General features: G+C 39.9%; 1 protein-coding gene across 2 annotated transcripts in view; it reads left to right on the top strand.

Moving 5' to 3' along the window:
* Positions 1 to 15454, top strand: part of rab3gap1 (RAB3 GTPase activating protein subunit 1) — a 60045-nt gene extending 44591 nt beyond the window's left edge. The window contains exons 20-25 of one of the 2 annotated variants that reach the window (XM_056271346.1): positions 2015 to 2111; positions 2193 to 2296; positions 4087 to 4202; positions 6191 to 6293; positions 8878 to 8898; positions 14531 to 15454. In XM_056271346.1, the coding sequence (XP_056127321.1) occupies positions 2015 to 2111; positions 2193 to 2296; positions 4087 to 4202; positions 6191 to 6293; positions 8878 to 8898; positions 14531 to 14761 (672 nt within the window). In that variant the 3' untranslated portion in view covers positions 14762 to 15454. The remainder of the gene's footprint in view (positions 1 to 2014; positions 2112 to 2192; positions 2297 to 4086; positions 4203 to 6190; positions 6294 to 8877; positions 8899 to 14530) is intronic. The other variant, XM_056271347.1, reaches the window with a different exon arrangement.
* Positions 15455 to 20100: the final 4646 nt, after the last annotated feature.

Raw genomic sequence — 20100 nt, 5'->3', positions numbered from 1 at the left:
GTGATAATAGAAAGAACCAAACCAGAAATCAGAACTTAGATATATAAATTAAGAAAAAACAACTGAAGAAAATAATCAATATGCTAAAGAAAACATGTAGGTTTTTAAAAGAGACTTGAAAGCTATAAAAACACACCCGCCCGTCAGCGTGTCCCATGCTTTCTTCAAACCAGCCAATCAGAGGCAGTTTTGCTGGAAGGGGGTTAAAATGCAAGGTGTCGTCACGGGACTCGGCTTGGCAAGTTGAAAGGGAGTTCAGGAGAACGCTGGCGTCCGTGAAGGTCGCGTCTCTTTCTGTCCTTCAGCCGTCTGTCGAGCCCTTGTGGGGAAGCTGCAGGATTTACACTGAATTCATTTGCTGATTTAATTTCCTCTACTGTGTTTTGCTCCAGTAACGTGTCCCGGCCAATGACAGTCGTGCAAGTTTTCTGCGGTGTGTGTAGGACGGCCTGAAGGCAAGCGTCTCACAAGGGCAGCGGTGCAGCGCTAAACACACACACACACACACACACACACACACACACACACACACACACACACACACACACACACACTGAGCCTGTAAAGGCTGAACCTTCCCAACTGCATCAGTAATGCTTACATTTAAATGTACAATCAGAAGCGGCGTTAAAAATAATTTAACGATTAAATTGCTTTAAATTACATTTAAAATCACTAACGCTATTTTCAAATAATTCTAGATTTAAAAAGCTTAACATTAATTTAAAATCAGAAGTATTATAACAATTAATACTATAATAACAATTATAATGCTTAAAATCTTAAACTTAAAACTGAAATCAAAATGTTACAATAATTTAACAATTAAAAAGCTTATACTTACTGTAACACCTGTATCTGGATCAACTATTTAATAGTGAGAATTGGACCCTAAACTAAAGTTTAGGGTCCAATTCTCACTATTAAATAGTTCAACTAAAGTTTAGGGTCCAATTCTCACTATTAAATAGTTGCTTATTAGCACGCATATTACTAGGATATTGGCTGTTTATTAATACTTATAAAGCACATATTAATGCCTTATTCTGCATGACCATATTCTTCACCCCTTAATCCTAAATTTAACAACTACATAGTTACACTAGTTTGTGTCTGTGTGAGGTAATCAGAGCTGCTAACACACAAACACACACACAAGCTGTTGAAGCTCCGCCCCCTGTGCCGGGAGCAGCAGCTCATTTGCATTTAAAGGGACAGACACAAAAACGGTGCGTTTTTGCTCACCCTCAAAAAGTGACAATTTTAACATGCTATATAAAAATATCTGTGGGGTATTTTGAGCTAAAACTTCACATACACACCCTTTAAACTAAGATCTTTTTTTTTACCTTTCGAACCAGGACATGTTGATCGAATAACATTCCGATCACAAACGCGTTTACACTTGTCTTTTCGATGCGTACTGTATGTGGACAACATTCAGATACAGGTCACATGTTAATGCCCAGTGTAAACGCAGCCATAGATGTGTTTGTTATCTTTAGTTTGCACCCAGATCAATCTTCAGAAGTAAACTAAAGCTTTTCAAAACCTCCTTTTGAGGACATTTAGGAACATCCTCGACTGGAAAAAAATATTTATAATTAAAATCTTGTTTAATTGTAAAGGTCCTTGCACACTGAGTCCGAAATTTTCATATGTGTTTTTTCGTATTCGTCATTCGGTGGCTCTGAATTGTCAAAACACCTCTCAAAATGCTTGTTACAGATGCGAAAAAACGCAGAAAATCGAACCCGATCCGAATTTTTTTATAATGGACGAAAGTTTCGGAGGCAGTGTGTAAACGTGATTGACACAATGTGAGGTATTTATTTTTTAACGTGCGAATATTTCAGACTCAGTGTGCAAGGACCTTAACTCTACAAGCAGTTTATGGTATGTGTTAGTTATCATTGGTACTGGACATTATAATTGGCTATCTGAATGAGAAAATATTGGCATAAACAGAGACTGTTTTATGTAAACGTGTGTGTGTGTGTGTGTGTGTGTGTAGGTTCTGCACTACCTCTCGGTGCAGAAAGCGTCTGATCTGACGAGGCATCTGCTGCCCTGTGTCCTACACGCTGCTCTTCTCAAGATCAAGGAGGAAGGTTTGTGTGAAACCACTACAGCTGCACACAGTTTCGATAGTGTCTCTGATGTCTCTAAACATGAGGTCAATGTTCTTCCAGAGTCGACTGAAGACATCCCGTCCGTGCGTAAGGCGCTCCAGCATCTCACGTCTCACGCCAGTAAACTTCTGCGTCACCCCAGTCCCGACTTCAAGAAACTGGAGGTGAGGGTCACGCCACGCTATCAGACACAGTAGCTGTGTCCCAAATGACGCACTATACACTATGCACTTATGCACTATGCACTTTTATACACTATGTAATTATATACTATGCAGTAATGCACTATGTACTTATACACTATGTACTTATATGCACTTATGCACTATGCAGTTATGCACTATGTAATTATACACTATGTACTTATACACTATGCACTTATACACTATGTACTTATATACTATGCACTTATGCACTATGCACTTATGCACTATGTACTTATACACTATGTACTTATACACTATGTACTTATACACTATGCACTTATACACTATGTAATTATATACTATGCAGTAATGCACTATGTACTTATACACTATGTACTTATACACTGCACTTATACACTATGTACTTATATACTATGCACTTATGCACTATGCAGTTATGCACTATGTAATTATACACTATGTACTTATACACTATGCACTTATACACTATGTACTTATATACTATGCACTTATGCACTATGCACTTATGCACTATGTACTTATACACTATGTACTTATGCACTATGTACTTATGCACTATGCACTTATACACTAAGCACTTGTGCACTATGTACTTATGCAGTATGTACTTATACACTATGCACTTATGTACTATGCACTATGCACTTATGCACTATGTACTTATGCACTATGTACTTATACACTATGTACTTATACACTATGCACTTATGCACTATGCACTTATGCACTATGCACTTATACACTATGTACTTACGCACTATGTACTTATACACTATGCACTTATGCACTATGCACTTATGCACTATGTACTTATACACTATGTACTTATACACTATGCACTTATACACTATGCACTTATGCACTATGCACTTATACACTATGTACTTACGCACTATGTACTTATACACTATGCACTTATACACTATGTACTTATACACTATGCACTTATGCACTATGCACTTATGCACTATGCACTTATGCACTATGCACTTATACACTATGTACTTACGCACTATGTACTTATACACTATGCACTTATGCACTATGCACTATGTACTTATACACTATGCACTTATGCACTATGCACTTATACACTATGTACTTATACACTATGCACTTATGCACTATGCACTTATGCACTATGCACTTATACACTATGTACTTACGCACTATGTACTTATACACTATGCACTTATGCACTATGCACTATGTACTTATACACTATGCACTTATGCACTATGCACTTATACACTATGTACTTATACACTATGTACTTATGCACTATAAACTTATGCACTATGTACTTATGCACTATAAACTTATGCACTATGCACTTATGCACTTATGCACTATGCACTTATACACTATGTACTTATGCACTATGCACTTATGCACTATAAACTTATGCACTATGCACTTATGCACTATGCACTTATGCACTATGCACTTATACACTGTGCACTTATACACTATGTACTTATGCACTATGTACTTATGCACTATGCACTTATGCACTATGCACTTATACACTATGTACTTATGCACTATGTACTTATGCACTATAAACTTATGCACTTATGCACTATGCACTTATACACTATGTACTTATGCACTATGCACTTATACACAATGCACTTATACACTATGTACTTATACACTATGCACTTATACACTATGTACTTATACACTATGTACTTATGCATAGTGTACTTATGCATACGCTTCTACGCTCGCATTGTGAACATGTGTGTCCTCTGTGTTTTCAGGAGGTTATTAATCAGATGAGCGCGGTGGAGGCCGTAGTTGCGATCGCACGCTCGCTCAAGGCCAAGTTTGGCATCACTAAAGGAGAGCGGATGGAAGATGGTGACGAGCTGGAGAGGTAAAGTCTGTTTAGTTTCACCGTACTGATGCTCAGACAATGCAAGTCACTTGTACAGATGCACAATATTATCAACACGTCATCGGAATCGGCATCGAAATCTTTTATCGGCCCGCCCCATATCTGCCGATATGCCTTGCAGATGGGAAAAAGGAAACACACTGATGGAGTAAAAGCACTGTCTAATTTTTGTTCAGAATAACCTGCCTCTGTTTATGACTCCACCCTCCTGGTTGATATAGCCCCGCCCCCTTACTCGACATGACTCCACCCTCCTGGTTGATATAGCTCCGCCCCCTTACTCAACATGACTCCACCCTCCTGGTTGACATAGCTCCGCCCCTTTATTCAACATTAGTTGAAATAATTTTCATTATAAACTTCATTAGTTTAATTTTTACAGTCTGCTCTTGAGTTATTATTGATTTTATTCATATTATTTATAATTCTGCTCTTGATGTTAGTGAAGTTTTCTTGCACCAAAAAGTTGTAAGTTTGTTTTTCAGGATAATGTCACAATTTCTCATTTACTCGTGTTACTCCAAACCGGTATGGCTTTCTATCTTCTATTTTGAGAAATGTTGTTTGGTTTCTTTTATGTTTAGTAGAAGAAAGAAAGTCATCCAGGTTTGTAACAGTGAATGAGAGGTGTCAAGCAGGAGGGCGGAGCCAGATAAAAGAGGAGGGAGGAGTCACGCTGAGCAAGAGTAGCGGAGCCATATTCGGGTGGGGGGGGCGGAGCCGTTTCAAACTGTAACAAGTGGACTGTAACTGGTGGAACATTATCAAGTGTGGGGGCGGAGCCTTATCAAGCAGGAGGGTGGAGTCATGTTGAGCAAGTTGGGTGGAGCTGTATTGAGGGGGCGGAGCTATATCGAGCAGGAGGGTGGAGTCATGTTGAGCAGGAGGGGCGGAGCTATGTTGAGGTGGGCGGAGCTATATCGAGCAGGAGGGTGGAGTCTTGTTGAGCAAGATTGGTGGAGCTATGTTGAGGTGGGCGGAGCTATATCGAGCAGGAGGGTGGAGTCTTGTTGAGCAAGATTGGTGGAGCTATGTTGAGGTGGGCGGAGCTATATCGAGCAGGAGGCTGGAGTCTTGTTGAGCAAGATTGGTGGAGCTATGTTGAGGTGGGCGGAGCTATATCGAGCAGGAGGCTGGAGTCTTGTTGAGTGGGGGGGCGGAGCTATATCGAGCAGGAGAGTGGAGTCTTGTTGAGCAAGATTGATGGAGCTATGTTGAAATGGGCGGAGCTATATCGGGCAGGAGGCTGGAGTCTTGTTGAGTGGGGGGGCGGAGCTATATCGAGCAGGAGAGTGGAGTCTTGTTGAGCAAGATTGATGGAGCTATGTTGAAATGGGCGGAGCTATATCGGGCAGGAGGCTGGAGTCTTGTTAAGTGGGGGGGCAGAGCTATATCGAACAGGAGGCTGGAGTCCTGCTGAGCAAGATTGGTGAAGCTATATTGAGGTGGGCGGAGCTATTTGAGGTGGGCGGAGCTATATTGAGCACTAGAGTTGAGTCTTGTTGAGCAGAAGGTGCAGTGTAATGTCATGCAGAAGCGGGCGGAGCCGTATCATTTAAAAGGGGGCGGAGTCGTGTTGCACAGGAGGGGCGGAGCTTGTGCTGTCAGTCTGACAGGGGCATGTCAGCTGAGTCTCCTGGCACTCGTTAGTTCCCAGGGGCCGCAGCAGGACGGTCGAGACAGACACACCGGCCTCATTAAGATGAGACCCGGAGCTGCCCGCAGGAACAAAGACAGTTCAGTGCAGGTGTGTGTGTGTGTGTGATTGTGTTGAACAGGCTGAATTCACACACACACACACACACACAGACACAGGCGTAGTTGTTTTTCTCTGAATTATGGCAGCAGTTCTCAGGCGACTATGAACATGATAAATATTCCTCTTCTTTCCTTCATCTACACACTCCTCTACCTGTACTGTACAGTCACTGTCTCACATTATACCGTTACTCCTGTCTGTCTCTCAGGTTTGTGAGCTGTTTGCTGGAGGAGCCTGAGGTGTGTGTGGTCGGTGCAGGTCGAGGTCCTGCTGGAAGCATCATACATAAGCTCTTCGTCAGTTCTCAGCGGGTAAACACACACACACACACATACACACGCCCGATCAAGGGTTTTATGTTTTTCATAATAATGGACTGGATTCTCTCTTCTCAGAAACATTGGGGTAAAATCGACCAAAATGAGTCGGAAAATACTGGATATCAGCTCTAATCTAATATTGTGCAATGTGCATCCGTGCTTGCTTTTGATAAAAGCATCTGCCAAATGCTTTAAATGTGAATGTATAATTCTGTTCTTGAGGTTACTAATGTTAGTAACACTTTGCAAGAAGGTCCCATTAGTTAATGCATTAACTAACATTAACAATGAGCAATACATTTGTTAGTGTTTCGTAATGTTAGTTTATACAAATACAACTCTTACGTCATTAAATAATATAAACAGACTCGACTTGAATGTTGAAATTAACATTAAGATTAACATTATTAGTTTATGTTAATTAATGTAGTCAACAAATGTAACCTGTTTGTAAAGTGTTACCGAAACGTCGGCTGTCGGTGTAAAATAATTGTGTTAATAATTCGCTTCACATCTGTGAGACGGTGCCGGACTCGTTCACATCATAATGTCTCAAAGCGACTTTAACACCAAGAAGAGCCAAGGGTTTAAAAAATACATTTAAAAAGCTGTTTTTCTGTTCGTCATAATTAGCTAAATTAATGAAATGCAGCAGATGTCTTAGTTTCATTAAGAGCTTTAATGTGACACAGAGGTAATTAAACACGCCGGGCGAGTGATTTGTTTAAAATAAGATTATTATGGAGTGTGCCGGTTAAACAGCGTGTTTGATGAACGACTCTAAAGTCTGTCCTCGCATTAGTCTTGTGTTTATGTTAGTAGTGGTTTAGTTAGTGCCATCAGTGTGCGAACTGTTAGCTGGTCAATCTCACAAAGAGGTTTATGCCGTGATAGTCATTGATTTCACGGTAACACTTTACAATAAGGTTCATTAGTTAACATGAACTAAAAATGAACAATACTTCTTCAGCATTTATTAATTTTAGTTCATATTAATTTCAACATTTACTAATACGTTATTAAAATCTAAGGTTGTATTTGTTAACTTTAGTTAATGCACTAACATGAACAAACAATGAACAGCTGTATTTTTATTAACTAACATTAATAAAGACTAAGTATTGCTCATTGTTAGTTCATGTTAGTTAATACATTTATTAATGTTAACTAATGAACCTTATTGTAAAGTGTCAAAATCTGACCTGTAAATCAATTAAAGCGGCATTTTTTGAGAATTTTTTTAATGCAAAATATAATGCATTCATTTTTCTTTACGTTTTTAGGTGTTTCCGTAAGATTCACCTAAAACCTCAGGGAGGGACATTCATTTCCCCCCGTTAGTTCTTAATATTAGTCACTTCCATTTGTGTCATCGTCATTCCCAGGATGCACTTGTGCCTAATGGTCCCAGTATAAATTGTAATTCTCAGCTACTTAAAGTTAAACAGGCCGAAAATGCGATATGAGCGTTGAAATGTCAGCCGTTGCAGTTCTCGAGGTGAGCTTCAGACATCTGCGCTCACAAGTTTTCTTTTAAGTGAGAAATGTTTGAAATTGAGTTTGTTTGCCTGAAACTCTCGCTCAATTAGCCCCCCCCCTCCTCTGTCTGCAGTGTGTGTGTGTGTGTGTGTGTGTGTGAGGACTAAATTATAGCCTGTGTGTTGCCAGGCTCTAAATAGAAAGGCAATAATTATCCCAAGCATCCCCATGTAAATCATGTGAAATCAGGGATTCAAATGAGGTGAGATTTCCTGGAAGAAAGAGAAATGAGAGAGAGAAAGAGAGACGGACCTCACAGAGGAGGAGAGACTTTGTTGTTGCATGTGTTTATGGATATGTGCATGCACTGATTGATCATGTTTTGGATGTTTTCAGTGTGTCACCACCAATGAACAGATAATGTGGTGCCGTGACCCGGACTCATCCAAAGCATTACTGCACCAGATTCTTTATTAATATTTGGTTTCTTTTTATAGGAATAACATTCTGAAGGAACATTATATTGATGTTTATACTCATGTTTAGACCATTTTGTACTCTTTCCTCTTCAGGGATGAATCTTGCCATCGGATTTCAACCCAAAATCAAAAGAAAAGACATCATATTTCGCTTAAAGAAAATCAAACTTATAGAACCATTTATATTTTGGTAGCATTTATAGTCATGACAACTAACCACATTCCCCACTCTCGCATTATTCTTAATGATGATTCTCATTACTGTAATACAATCATTTGTCAATTAAAGGCAGAACAACAGCAGTCACTGTGATGTATAAATACTGTATAATTTGGACATTTAATTGTGCCTAATTGTCATTATAATATTGCTACCAATAATCGTAATGGTTTTAAAAATTGACTTTTTTTCATGCATTTTTCTCCTTTTGATTTTTTGCTTGAAATATGACCTGCATGTGTTGAGTGGTTTGGTGAGATTCAGCGTTGCACGTTACAGCATGGACTGAACTTTTAAAAGTGCTCTTATTTGGCCTTGTATTTTGTGTTGTTCTTTTTCTTCATCTTTTTGTTTGTTTGTTCTCTCCTAACACCGCTTGTCTGTCACTCTTGTCAAGTTGGCCGACTCCAGTGACGAGGTAAAATCAGCAACATCTGACACTACGATTCCCCATCATTCACTGCAACAACAACAACAAAAAAACAATAATGTTCTTCCTCAGTATTTTTGTCTTGTTTTCCAGGGCAAACATTCTTAAATCAAGATGCATTTACTGAAAAAGCGAAATGAGTTTTTGATGAAAACAAGAAAAAATATCTGCCATTGGAGTCTAAAAAATGATCTACATTTAAAAGATAATTTTTCTGACCCCATTTGCATTCTTGTTTTAAGCACAGGGTGGCCGCGGGTCCTTAAAAAGTCTTAAAATGCCTTAAAAAGTTTTCCTAATAAAAGGCCTTAAAAAGTAAATTCAGATTCGATGGGTCTTAAATATTTCTGGTCACATTACCGCTAAAATTTCTCCAGTCTGACGCACACAATGTCCGTCAAATGAAGCATCGAATCGTAAGAATGATCTTGATTTTATTACATAAGATTGAAAATGATAATGTATTTCTGGTTGCGCTGTTGATACTCTGTGAGAGATTTTATAGTGAGAAATCAAAACAAATGAGCAGCACACATAAAAAAAACTCACATGAGAAACATACTGAGGTAAAAATTCAAAATGTTGAGTTTTTTATTTATAACATGATATAGTTTAGTAACATAACATGACGGGGGCTATTTTGCTGAATATTCTCACGATTGCAAATGTAACATTGCTTTTAGTTCAATAAACAAGTAGTTAATATTAAATTACTTCAATTACTTAGGTTAAACATTAAATATTACGTTTGTAATATAATGTGTATTTCCATCACAGGTTCGGTCTTAAATTTCATTCAAAGTGGCATTAAAAAGGTCTTAAAACGTCTTAAATTTAAATTGTTTATTTCTGTAGACACCCTGAAGCATAAACTCCCCGTATTTGGACAGATCTCAGAAAACAAGACTTAATATCTTCAGTCATTTCGCTTCACAAGGAAAATGTATGTTGATTTTAAGAAAGTTTAGATATTTGTACTGGAAAACAAGACAGAAATACTAAACAAGAAAAACATTTGATTGCAGTGTTTCAGACAGATGCTGATATTAATGAGGAACACAATCTGTAGAAGCTGAATGTCTGTCACTAATCGCTGCTTTTTTTTTTTTTTTTTTGATTCGTTCACGTTCTGTGCGCATTCAGGGCTTCCTGATGGACATGGAGGTTTGTTTATAGACGTGTCTCAGTGCCGTAGAGATAGAGAGTGATGTTCTCCGTGTGTAGAGCAGTCATTTTAGTGCACATACTTTAGCTCATGCCTCGTTGTGTGATTAAACCAAAAACATCCCTGTAATAAAGTGTTTTTCGTTCATCATGACGAGTCAAAGGGATTTTATGTGAAGATGGACGTCACATCATAGGTCGATCTAACAGCGTTCTTTCTCTGAGATGTGAACAGACATTTGCTAATTTGCAATCAGCTTTGCAATTAGTGAAATTTGTTCCTGTACGAGGGAAAAAAATAGATTGTGGCAATTTGCTTCACTCCTGCAGTCTCAACGCTCATTTAAGTCTCACCGAGAGCATTTGTTGAGAAGCGTCTTTGCTTTGTTGCTATTTGACTCTCTGGTAAAAACAAATAGGTTTATGTAACGTTGTCAGCTTAGCTTATTATAAAAACATGTTACCTTTATGCATATAGCATTAGCACTTCATTCAGTACAGATTAGCCACGTCCACACTAAAGATTGAGGAGTGACACCGAATTAACATTTGAGAGTGAATCCCCTTGTTGATTGATCACATCAACCTTCTGGCATCTTGTGTGTTTGGTAATATTGGTTAATAATACAGCGATCAAAGACTCGTTGGCCTGGTTTCACAGACAAGGCTTTGATTAAACCAGGATTAGGCCGGTGTGAATCTTGAGACAGAACTGATGGCACTGATGTATTTTAAGATCTGTCAGTGCAAGTTGCTTTCAGTTAAAAAATCATTTTAGTCTGGGCTAGCTTAAGCCTAGTCTGTGAAACCGGCTAGTTATGTTCTGCAATTTTAACTAAACCACCGTCTACAGAGAAGTCGTGTTTTGTTTCTGCTTCTCAGAGGAAGTGCATTTCCACTTATTATAAGCTTGTTGTGTGAGCTCGTAAAGCGATCCAGTTTATGGAGTAAATAAAATAGGAGTGTGCGATATTTTGGACTTGTTTTAAATATAAAGCTTTTGGATTTATCTTAGTTCATTGTGAGAGGCGCATTGTTGGAGCGTGGCTATTTTGAGGCAACTGAAATAGACTGCGCTATTGACCAACAAAAACCCGGTCTAAAGTCAGTTTTAGAATATTATAAAAATATATATTTTGATTCAATTTTATTTATTTTATATTTAGGGCGTTAGTAATGTGCGCCTATAGGCGGGTCCACAACACTCTGTCCTGTATGGTCTCGCTTTAACCTCGCGCGCGAGCAGATCCGTGTCCTCGCTAGAGAAGCGTTCAGTTTGTCCGCTTGCAAATTCCGCCGTGTAAACAGCGAATCCGCCATGCAAGCGCAACTGGCTTTTAAAGGGAATAGGAGATAAGTTTCTGATTGGTTTATTGCACGTTACGCCCAAAACACACCCATTACTCATTAAGAGAATAGAGACAACACTTTTAGAGCATGCGCCGGGAGCACCGACCATTTTTCCCCATCGTTAAACTAGCTAAAGTGGATTCGGACTCGCCCTAATGCCGAGTTCAGACTGCACGATTTTCAAAATAATCGGGTCACTGTTGTTTTCACACTGCATGACTATCTGGGGTAACATTCAGTTGCTGCTGTGTTCACACTGCACGATGGATCGGCGACAGGAGGTTTCACACTGCATGACTTTACAAAAGAAAGAATCGCCGACAACTTCTGCCTGGTCCGCAAACTACGTTTCACAACCAAACAAACGCGAGAAGTGATAGGAAATAACGGAAGATCACGCGTGCGTGAGACCGGAGTTCTCGCGCGACACTGAATTTGTTATTAAAAATGATAGCCTACAAATTGTCTGTGCACCGATTTGTAGTGAAAATGAAAAAAAATAATAAACAGTTTATGCAGGAAATGGTTGGGAAGACGAGGGGAGCAAGGACTGTGTTTTGCAAAGAGAGTTGGGGGTTAATAAATAAATAATTTAGCAAATGTCCTGCTGTTGCTGCTGGTCATGCAAATGTTTGTGCTTTGTTTCTGTTTGATATAATTGTAAATATAGGCCTATCTATTAAAATACTGATATTCTGGTCTATAACTCCTCCCCGAACAGCCTGCTGTCCTGTATCTTGCTCTCTCGTTGGCTGTCGGTCATCGCCGATGTAGTTTTCAGTCAGAACACCTTCACACAGCAGGATTGTGAATCGCCGACAGGTCCAGATATTTAGCATGCCAAATATCTCACGGGCGTCGGCGATTACTCTTTTAGATCGCGTCTTTGCTCAGTCACACTGCGTGATTGTCACTCGCGTGAACGAGCACCGATTTCCCTGTGATTTCGGGCATTTGTCGGCGATTTCTCAAAACCTGTCGGCGAGCCAAAATCGGGGCTAAAATCGTGCAGTCTGAACTCGGCATCCGAATACATTTGAAAACGCCGTTTTCGTTTAAAAACGCTCTCCGTCCACACTAGCGTTTTCAGGCGTTTTCCGACGTTTCAGTGTGGATGAGAAACTTCTAAACTCACCTTACTGCACATGCGTGAAACCTCACAAAAGCTCACCGAGATGATACAGATGAAAAAAATAAATAATAAAGTTATCGCGCCATTCTTCTAACAGGATCATTTTATTTAGCAAAATATCTCGCCATCACTGATGCGTCCAGGTCGCACTCACTCACCATATGTTTGGTCTAAAACGCAACCGCGCTCCTGTATTGCCGCAGGACAGCAAAAGTGAGTACATGTTCTGTCATCTGTGCAGGACTGTGATATGAAGAGTGTGCAAAGTAACATTTTAGCAACAGTGTAAAAGTGAATAGCACATAACAGGCACAATACCGGTAAAAATGAATATCTATTGGTACAACATGGATCACATGACTAAACTTACGTCATCGTTTTCAAATACCTTCGGCTTCACTGTCCACACTACAACGCGAAAACGCCGTTTTCAAATGTATCCGCTTCCAAAAGCTACGTTTTCATTGACTTAAAACGCCGTCTCAGTGTGGACGAAAGGCCAAACCGGAGAGAAAAATATACGTTTTTAAACGACATGGCCTAAGTGCACTTTAGACCATGCGCTTACATCGTTAAAATAGGGCCCTCAATGTTGATTCAGTTCAATAACAGTGTCGATCTTGCACAATCAAATCCATTATAAAACAATAAATACAAAGAATGCAAAAAGTCCTCCACGGTGTGTAACTTCAGTGTCTCGGTGCTCTCCGGGTGTAGGGATGATTCCACTCATAAGAAAAAAACAATCCAAGGCACTTGAATAATTAGTTTTAGAACAATATAAAGTTATAAATGCCTCATTCAATCATTCATAAAAAGCGTTTATTTTACAAGCAACGGCACACCTACGCGTTGCGGTCGATAAGCCTTCATCAGGGTGTGTGTAGAGTGACAAACACAATCAGAGTTCCTTTAAACAATTTGACCCTTCGCTAAGCCCCGCCCTCCTTAGTTACTGTTGCTACGCCTGTCAAGCTTTCTCGGCTGCCACGTCCATTACAGTGTGAATGCACCGGTGTCAGACATTCCCAAGGAGATATTTAGTCATTTTTGGCGAACAAGTGAAATATCTGAGAGAGCAAGACAAAAGGGACAGCAGTATGCATTCGAGGGATATATCCACGACATAATATGCAACCGATTAGAGAATAATTTCATCAAAATTGAAGCTAAAGCCTATAACGTTAGGTCCCAGCGCAAGCAGCAGCCGCCTCCTTAGCAGACCATTCACATGGGAAACACACAAATTGAACAGCTATGTTCATGCACAGCAGAGTAAGTGAAATGTGAAAATAATCTAATAATTACAAATCAAACAGTTTATCCATCAATCTAACACCGGGAGAGCCGCGATCGGATTGGGGTAAAGTTACAGGGGTAACGTTAGTAGGCCGTCCGCCGTCGATTAACAAAATGCTGAAACATATTTTAAAGTATGTCAGTGAGCCTCCGTCTTGCCTTTAATCGTCTTATTTTACGTTCAAATATATGCATTATGAACAAAGAACCGCCATTATTTCCAAGCAAAAGGCGTTTTTTTTGTTAATCCTGTCGACATTTAGTTGTGAATGGGTCTCCACACTGCTTGATCCACGCCCGGGATTTCTCCCCTTTGGCTTTTAGGTTTCGGGAAGAGAAAAAATGCCACCCCACCGTCCAAACTTTTAGAATACCGGGTATCAGATTTGCACAATCCATACGCACAACGCGTCGGCATGTTTCCCTCGCTCGAAAGCTTGACAGACCTCCCGCGCCTAGTTACGGTTGCTAAGCCATGATTGGCCAGTGGCGGTTTTTGGGCGTGGCTTAGCGAAGGGTCAATTACTCACAACAACGATCACGATCATGTGGCACAGGACGAACAGAAGAGACAAAGTTCAAATATTACAAAGAAAATATGTTTTTTCTTACACTTATAAAACAAATTCGATTTTCAGAAAAAGCCTGATGTGTGTTGTGCGCTGATGTGTTCAGGCCGCCCTGTTGGCTCCGATGGAGGAAGAGACGGGCCGTTTGGGAGGATCGGATGACAGGAAAGCGGTTCCGGATTTTCCGCCCCCTGCTGGACGGGAGATTCTCCTTCGGACCTGCGTTCCTCGACCCGCGCCGTTCTCCAAAGCCCTGCCCCAGCGCCTCTTCTGCGTGCTCATGCGGGACGAGTTCAGGCTCGCCGGGGCCTTTTCCTCCGACACCTCCTTCTTCTGAGCGCATCCGTCGTCGTGTGCGGGACGGCTTGGTTAAATGCAACACAGCTTTAGTGAAATCAGCGAATGGTAATGGTGTCTCCTGCTGTTCTTACAGAGTTAAAACATTGCACGTGTAATCACGGGAATCGGCAGTTTCTGGATCGGCCCTCAAGGCAACTGCTCTTCTGAGGGTCTCGTAACCTTCGCTTGGATGTTAAAATGGTTTTATATCTGGTGGGTTTTCACACATGCTAATAATATCAGTTCCCCTACTGTGTGTTTGATGAGAAAAGCTTTAGATTGACTACTCAATGCCTCGCCTTAGGAAACATCATCAGAACACACACACACATACTCACACACTGACTAGTAGTAGTAAATAAAAAAAGCTGAGGTCATGTAGCATTTAGCATCAGTGTATCGGTTTCTGTCTCGGATCAGAGATCATGTTGAGTGCATTCAGACGTTTATATATAAATCGATTCGCTCTTGTGCTGCTTGTTTTTCCTCCGCCAGAACGCCACTCGCTTTCTGCTAATGACATTAATGTATTAGTCTGTCTGATGATGTATTGTCAGTCTGTGCTATTATCTATCTCATGCATTTTGACCAGATCTAAATGTCAAACCAATATGATCATCTGCATTGTAAGATTGTCCTAATTCAGTCGCAGATTTGACTTGATGAAAAATAATAAAATGTCTGAACATAATTAGGCTTTCCAGCCAAACTTGTTATTGTCGTTGTCCTCGTTTCATGATCATTGCCTCATTAGCGCTTTGTGCCGCTCGCGGTGCTTTAATTGCATTAAGGGCTGACGTTAGATCGTTAATACGGGACGTTAGTTTGAGGAACGTCTGCTCTGGATCAGACGAGTGCGTCGCGATTCTGTTTCAGTTGATAAATAACTCTTACGACGAATGATAACTATAACAATATAATTACAACTATATCAGCGGACTTTGATTATTTTAAATAATCAGTTTAAAGCAGGGTGGATTCTGATTGGCTGTCCATGTTTTTATCGTTCATCATCTGGGAGGAAAAAAAGTTCTGAAAGTGATACCAACGATATCGTTCCTCTGTGCGAAAAAAAGATTTTTAATTCACACCAAGAAAGATTACTGTAACCAGGGGCGGTTCTAGGGTGAGTGGATATCCGGGGCTTAGCCCAGAGAAAGCCATGTGTCAGGATACAAGCAATAAGCTTTAAATAAAATGTTTTAAATATATATATATATATATATTAACAAGGTAAATCTTTCTGGCTTATTAAAATTTAAATTTTACACAGCACTTACAATTTGCATAAATAATATTATGAGACTAATGTATCAAATATCATTTGGAATACAGAAATATGAAATATTGAAAAAATTAGAATGGTACTTTGCCACTAGATGGCGGCAAGCCACTGCCTTAATTAGTGAGTCGGTTTATTCAATTGATTCGTTCAAAACAGATGATTCATTTAGAAAAAAAGTAAGAAATGTTTTTTTGAATGGCGGGGTCAGTGAATCATTTACAAGCAAATTCATTCAGTAAACACCGCGAGGCTTTGTTTGAAACCATTTTCGTTAGCGAAATATTTTCTTTACTTTTATTATCTTTTTTTATTGAATTGTTGCCCTGACACCTGCAGGCTAACCAAACATATAACGCTCTAAAATGCGCGCGTGTGTCCTATAGACTGTGCTGCGCAACCATTAACTGTTAGACGATCAAAATGTAAATCAGACACAATTTAAAACCGAATAAGAAATATAATAAAATAAAAAAAAGAATTTAAATCCTTTTCCTTTTAAATCCTCGCTTGTCTGGCTTATGCTACTCCGAACAATGTCCGGTATTTCGAGCACTTCTTGCGTTTTTTTTTTTTTTTGCATTTTCACGATGACTCGCTTGCTTTAGGTCCTCAGTTGTAAGTCGCTTTGGATAAAAGCGTCTGCTAAATGACTAAATGTAAATGTAAATAATACTATGATTAAAAGTTACAGATACCTGCTGAAGCTGTTGTATCTTGTTTTAGTGCTGGCTGGGGGTGTTTTACTTCTTTCTCTTTTTTTTGAAGAATTTTAATATATCCATTTTACTAACTTACACATCAACAAACCGCCTGGCTCCAAAATATCTAATTTCATTGGCTGGATCGTACAGACGCTGAACTTCTCATCGATGGTTGGCCAGTTTACATGTCAGTCAGAAGCACTAGCCTGAGTGGGCGGTTCTTGTCGGTTATGAATGACAACGCGTGTATTGACGGACACTGTAGATGTGAGAGTCGAGAGATATACATTTAATTGATTAAATTTTAATAAAAAATATTTGAATGCGCATGAAAACTCAGTGATGGTGCGTACAATGCATGGTAATAAAAACATTCGGGGCTTTACTGAAAACATTCGGGGCTCCAGCCCCCTTAGCCCACCCCTAGCGCCGCCCCTGACTGTAACAATAACCATATCAGCGTTTGCTGGATGATATCGTTAGGCCGTGTGTCCACCCAAGCGTTTTTATCCAGCTGAAAACACTAGACGCTCTTGATTATTTATTTTTATTATTGATTTATTTATTTTATTATTGATTAAATTATTTATTTTTCATCCATGTTGTTCGGTTTGCTCTGCTGGTTGGTGTCGTTGTACGGAAAGAATGTTGTGACAGTTGGTCGGTGTGGTGTTAGCCCCGCCCCTCCTCCACTGTGATTGGACGGCTGGGTAAAAAGTGACATTGATGAGCGCTGCGTTTTACCCAAAGTTCAACATTCTTCAATTCTCGGCGACCGAGCGCTCAGCGCTTCAACGTGAAAAAAACCACTCAGCGCCTCGTTACGCTCATGGCGTTTAAATAACGCGGCGCTCCCATTGAAAACAATTGAAAAAATACGCCAGCCGCGTGAAAGAAACGCTTTGGTGGACACACGGCCTTAAAAACAGGATGGATTCTGATTGGCTCTCGTTCATCAGCTGGGGGGGAAAACGCTCAGAGGGGGCGTTTACACGACACCGTTTTCAACTGAAAACTTTTTATGTGTTTTGTCCGTTCATTTACACGACAACGGCGTTTTAAGGGCCTGAAAACGCAAACTCTGAAAAACGGGTTTCAAAAGAGCAAGTTTTTGAAAACGAGACAGTTATCGTCTCCATGTTAACTACAAAAAGGTGAATTTGTGAAACCGGTGATGTCATGCGCATGAGTGTTCAGTCTTTTGGTGCGTAGTTTTTCTTTACAAAGTGACATCGCCATCTGCTGGCCTGGCAGCAGATTACGCCATTTTTAATAATTTTCAAGGATTTGTGTGAACGTTTATTTTGTAATATTCTTCTTTAGATTAAGAGGGATTTTGATAAATGTATATTTTGTGTCATTTGTATTGTATCACGTGATTTTGACTAGTTTTATACGCGTTACGCATGCGTAAAAATTTTGAAGAACAATAAGGAAGAAGGAAGGGTTGGTGCTAGACAGACTTTTGACCGTGGATAAGGCTAGAATTTATGTTTTTGAACCGGGAATAAGTGTATAATAGTTTTTGAGTTTGATTTCTCTTAAAATGTAACCTTACAAAGAAAAAGTAAAGCTTTACAAGACAGGTTATGGATTCACGCGTCAAATCCTTTGAGCAACACCCTTGTGGAAATGGCTAAATTCAATTTAATAAACTTTGTTACCTAGCTTTTCTAGTAGCCTTCAGTAAATTAACGTGTCTAAAAAAAAAGATTTATAAAACATACATATCAGTTGACCCTATGTTTGCTTTCTACACTGACAGACGAAGACAGGAGAGAGCAGGTATTGACAAATAATCTACTGCCCACTGACATAGTTTTAAAGCTATTGTTATTAAAAAATGTTGGGCTAAAAATGTCTTGAAATGCACATATGTAGATCAGAGAAATCAACATTTTCTTGTGGAGAATTTTATATATTATGATATGATTTAAAGTCCCCCTGTGGTGAAAATCCAGTTTTTAATGTTGTTTATATGTGTATGTGGTGTATTTAATATGCTTTAAGACACACCATGTGTAAGTTCATAAGTCGACAGCATTGCTGAGTATTTTCTCCTTAAAACTGCAGTGAACCAAAGACAGTCTCAAAAACACGGTTTGAAATCGCTGGTGTTTCTGACGTCACAAACGACCTTGTAACCAATCAGATCAACGTGTGATCGTCAAGGAGTGGATCGCTGAGTGAGTGAGTGGAGGCGGGGCTCATTTGCATATTCATAGAACCGCGTATACTAAATGAGGCAAGGGTGTCGAGTTACATTCAAGATATTTTAAGGCATAAAGAAAAAAAATTCAAGAAACATTTTTAAAAAATTTAATTTTGCTGATCAAAGATGAGTTTTGAGGGATAAAAATGATTGACTACGGGGGACTTTAATATAACTGTGTTTGGCTGAAAGAAGAAAGTCATATACACCTATGATGGCTTGAGGGTGAGTAAATTATGGGATCATTTTCGTTTTTTGGGTGAACTATTCCTTTAAGCGTAAAAGATGTAACTGTTTCATATCCGGTGTTAATGCATTTAAGCTTTTAATGTGTTGTAGCCTGGAATATTTTTATGTTTTATATATTATATTCCTGCGGTAGAACATGGGCTACAATGAAAGTTATCATCCTTGTTGCGCACGGGCCTTTATGAATTTATCCAATGCGACTTTGCATTAAAGCTGTCATTTATTTTTCATATTAACGCACAATGTTGTTAGTCTCACGCCCTTCTGTTGTGATCAGCAGGAAAACTTTATCTTCAGCACTTTATCTTGCGCCGATCGCGCTCAGTTTTAGGCTACTCTGCGGTTCCTAACGGGAGACAGCTTGAGATCTCGTTGGCTTTGGCACCGTGCGATCGGTGCCGTGGGAGAAGCGCTTCACAGCTTGATGATCGGTGTCTGCTGGCTGGTCCCGTAGCGTTTCCATAAACAGAGTTATGGCTGTGAAACGCTTTAACACCCGGAGCTCCGCATATCACGGTTCTTGTTGCCATGGCAACGTTCAGCACTTCCCCCGTTTCCAACCGGCTCCCCTCTATTTTTCCCCGTTTGGTGTTTGGCAACGCACACGCGTCGAGGAGGAGCGCGTGGGCGTCGGAGCGCACGCACACCCCCGCCGGTCTCTTCGGGACGACGGACAGATTTTCACACACATGTCTGTGTGGAGGATGGAGGCCTTGTTATTTTGAATTCCCTTTTCGAGGGCCAACCAAACCTTGTCCAAAATCAAACGCGCGAAAAACACAAAAGTTGATGCGGTGCGTAAAATGGAGGCGGCGACAACAACAAAAGGAGGTTCAGAACTTCTGCCTTTGTTCCAGTTTGAAAGCTCTTCTCTCTTCCTAGCCAAACAC

The sequence above is a fragment of the Rhinichthys klamathensis genome, unplaced genomic scaffold, assembly GCF_029890125.1.
Source record: "Rhinichthys klamathensis goyatoka isolate OS25496 unplaced genomic scaffold, OSU_Roscu_1.1 h1tg000318l_1, whole genome shotgun sequence".
NCBI classification, from domain to species: Eukaryota; Metazoa; Chordata; class Actinopteri; order Cypriniformes; family Leuciscidae; genus Rhinichthys; species Rhinichthys klamathensis.
Note: the sequence above shows the minus strand (reverse complement) of the source record. Positions and strands in the feature narration are given on the sequence as shown.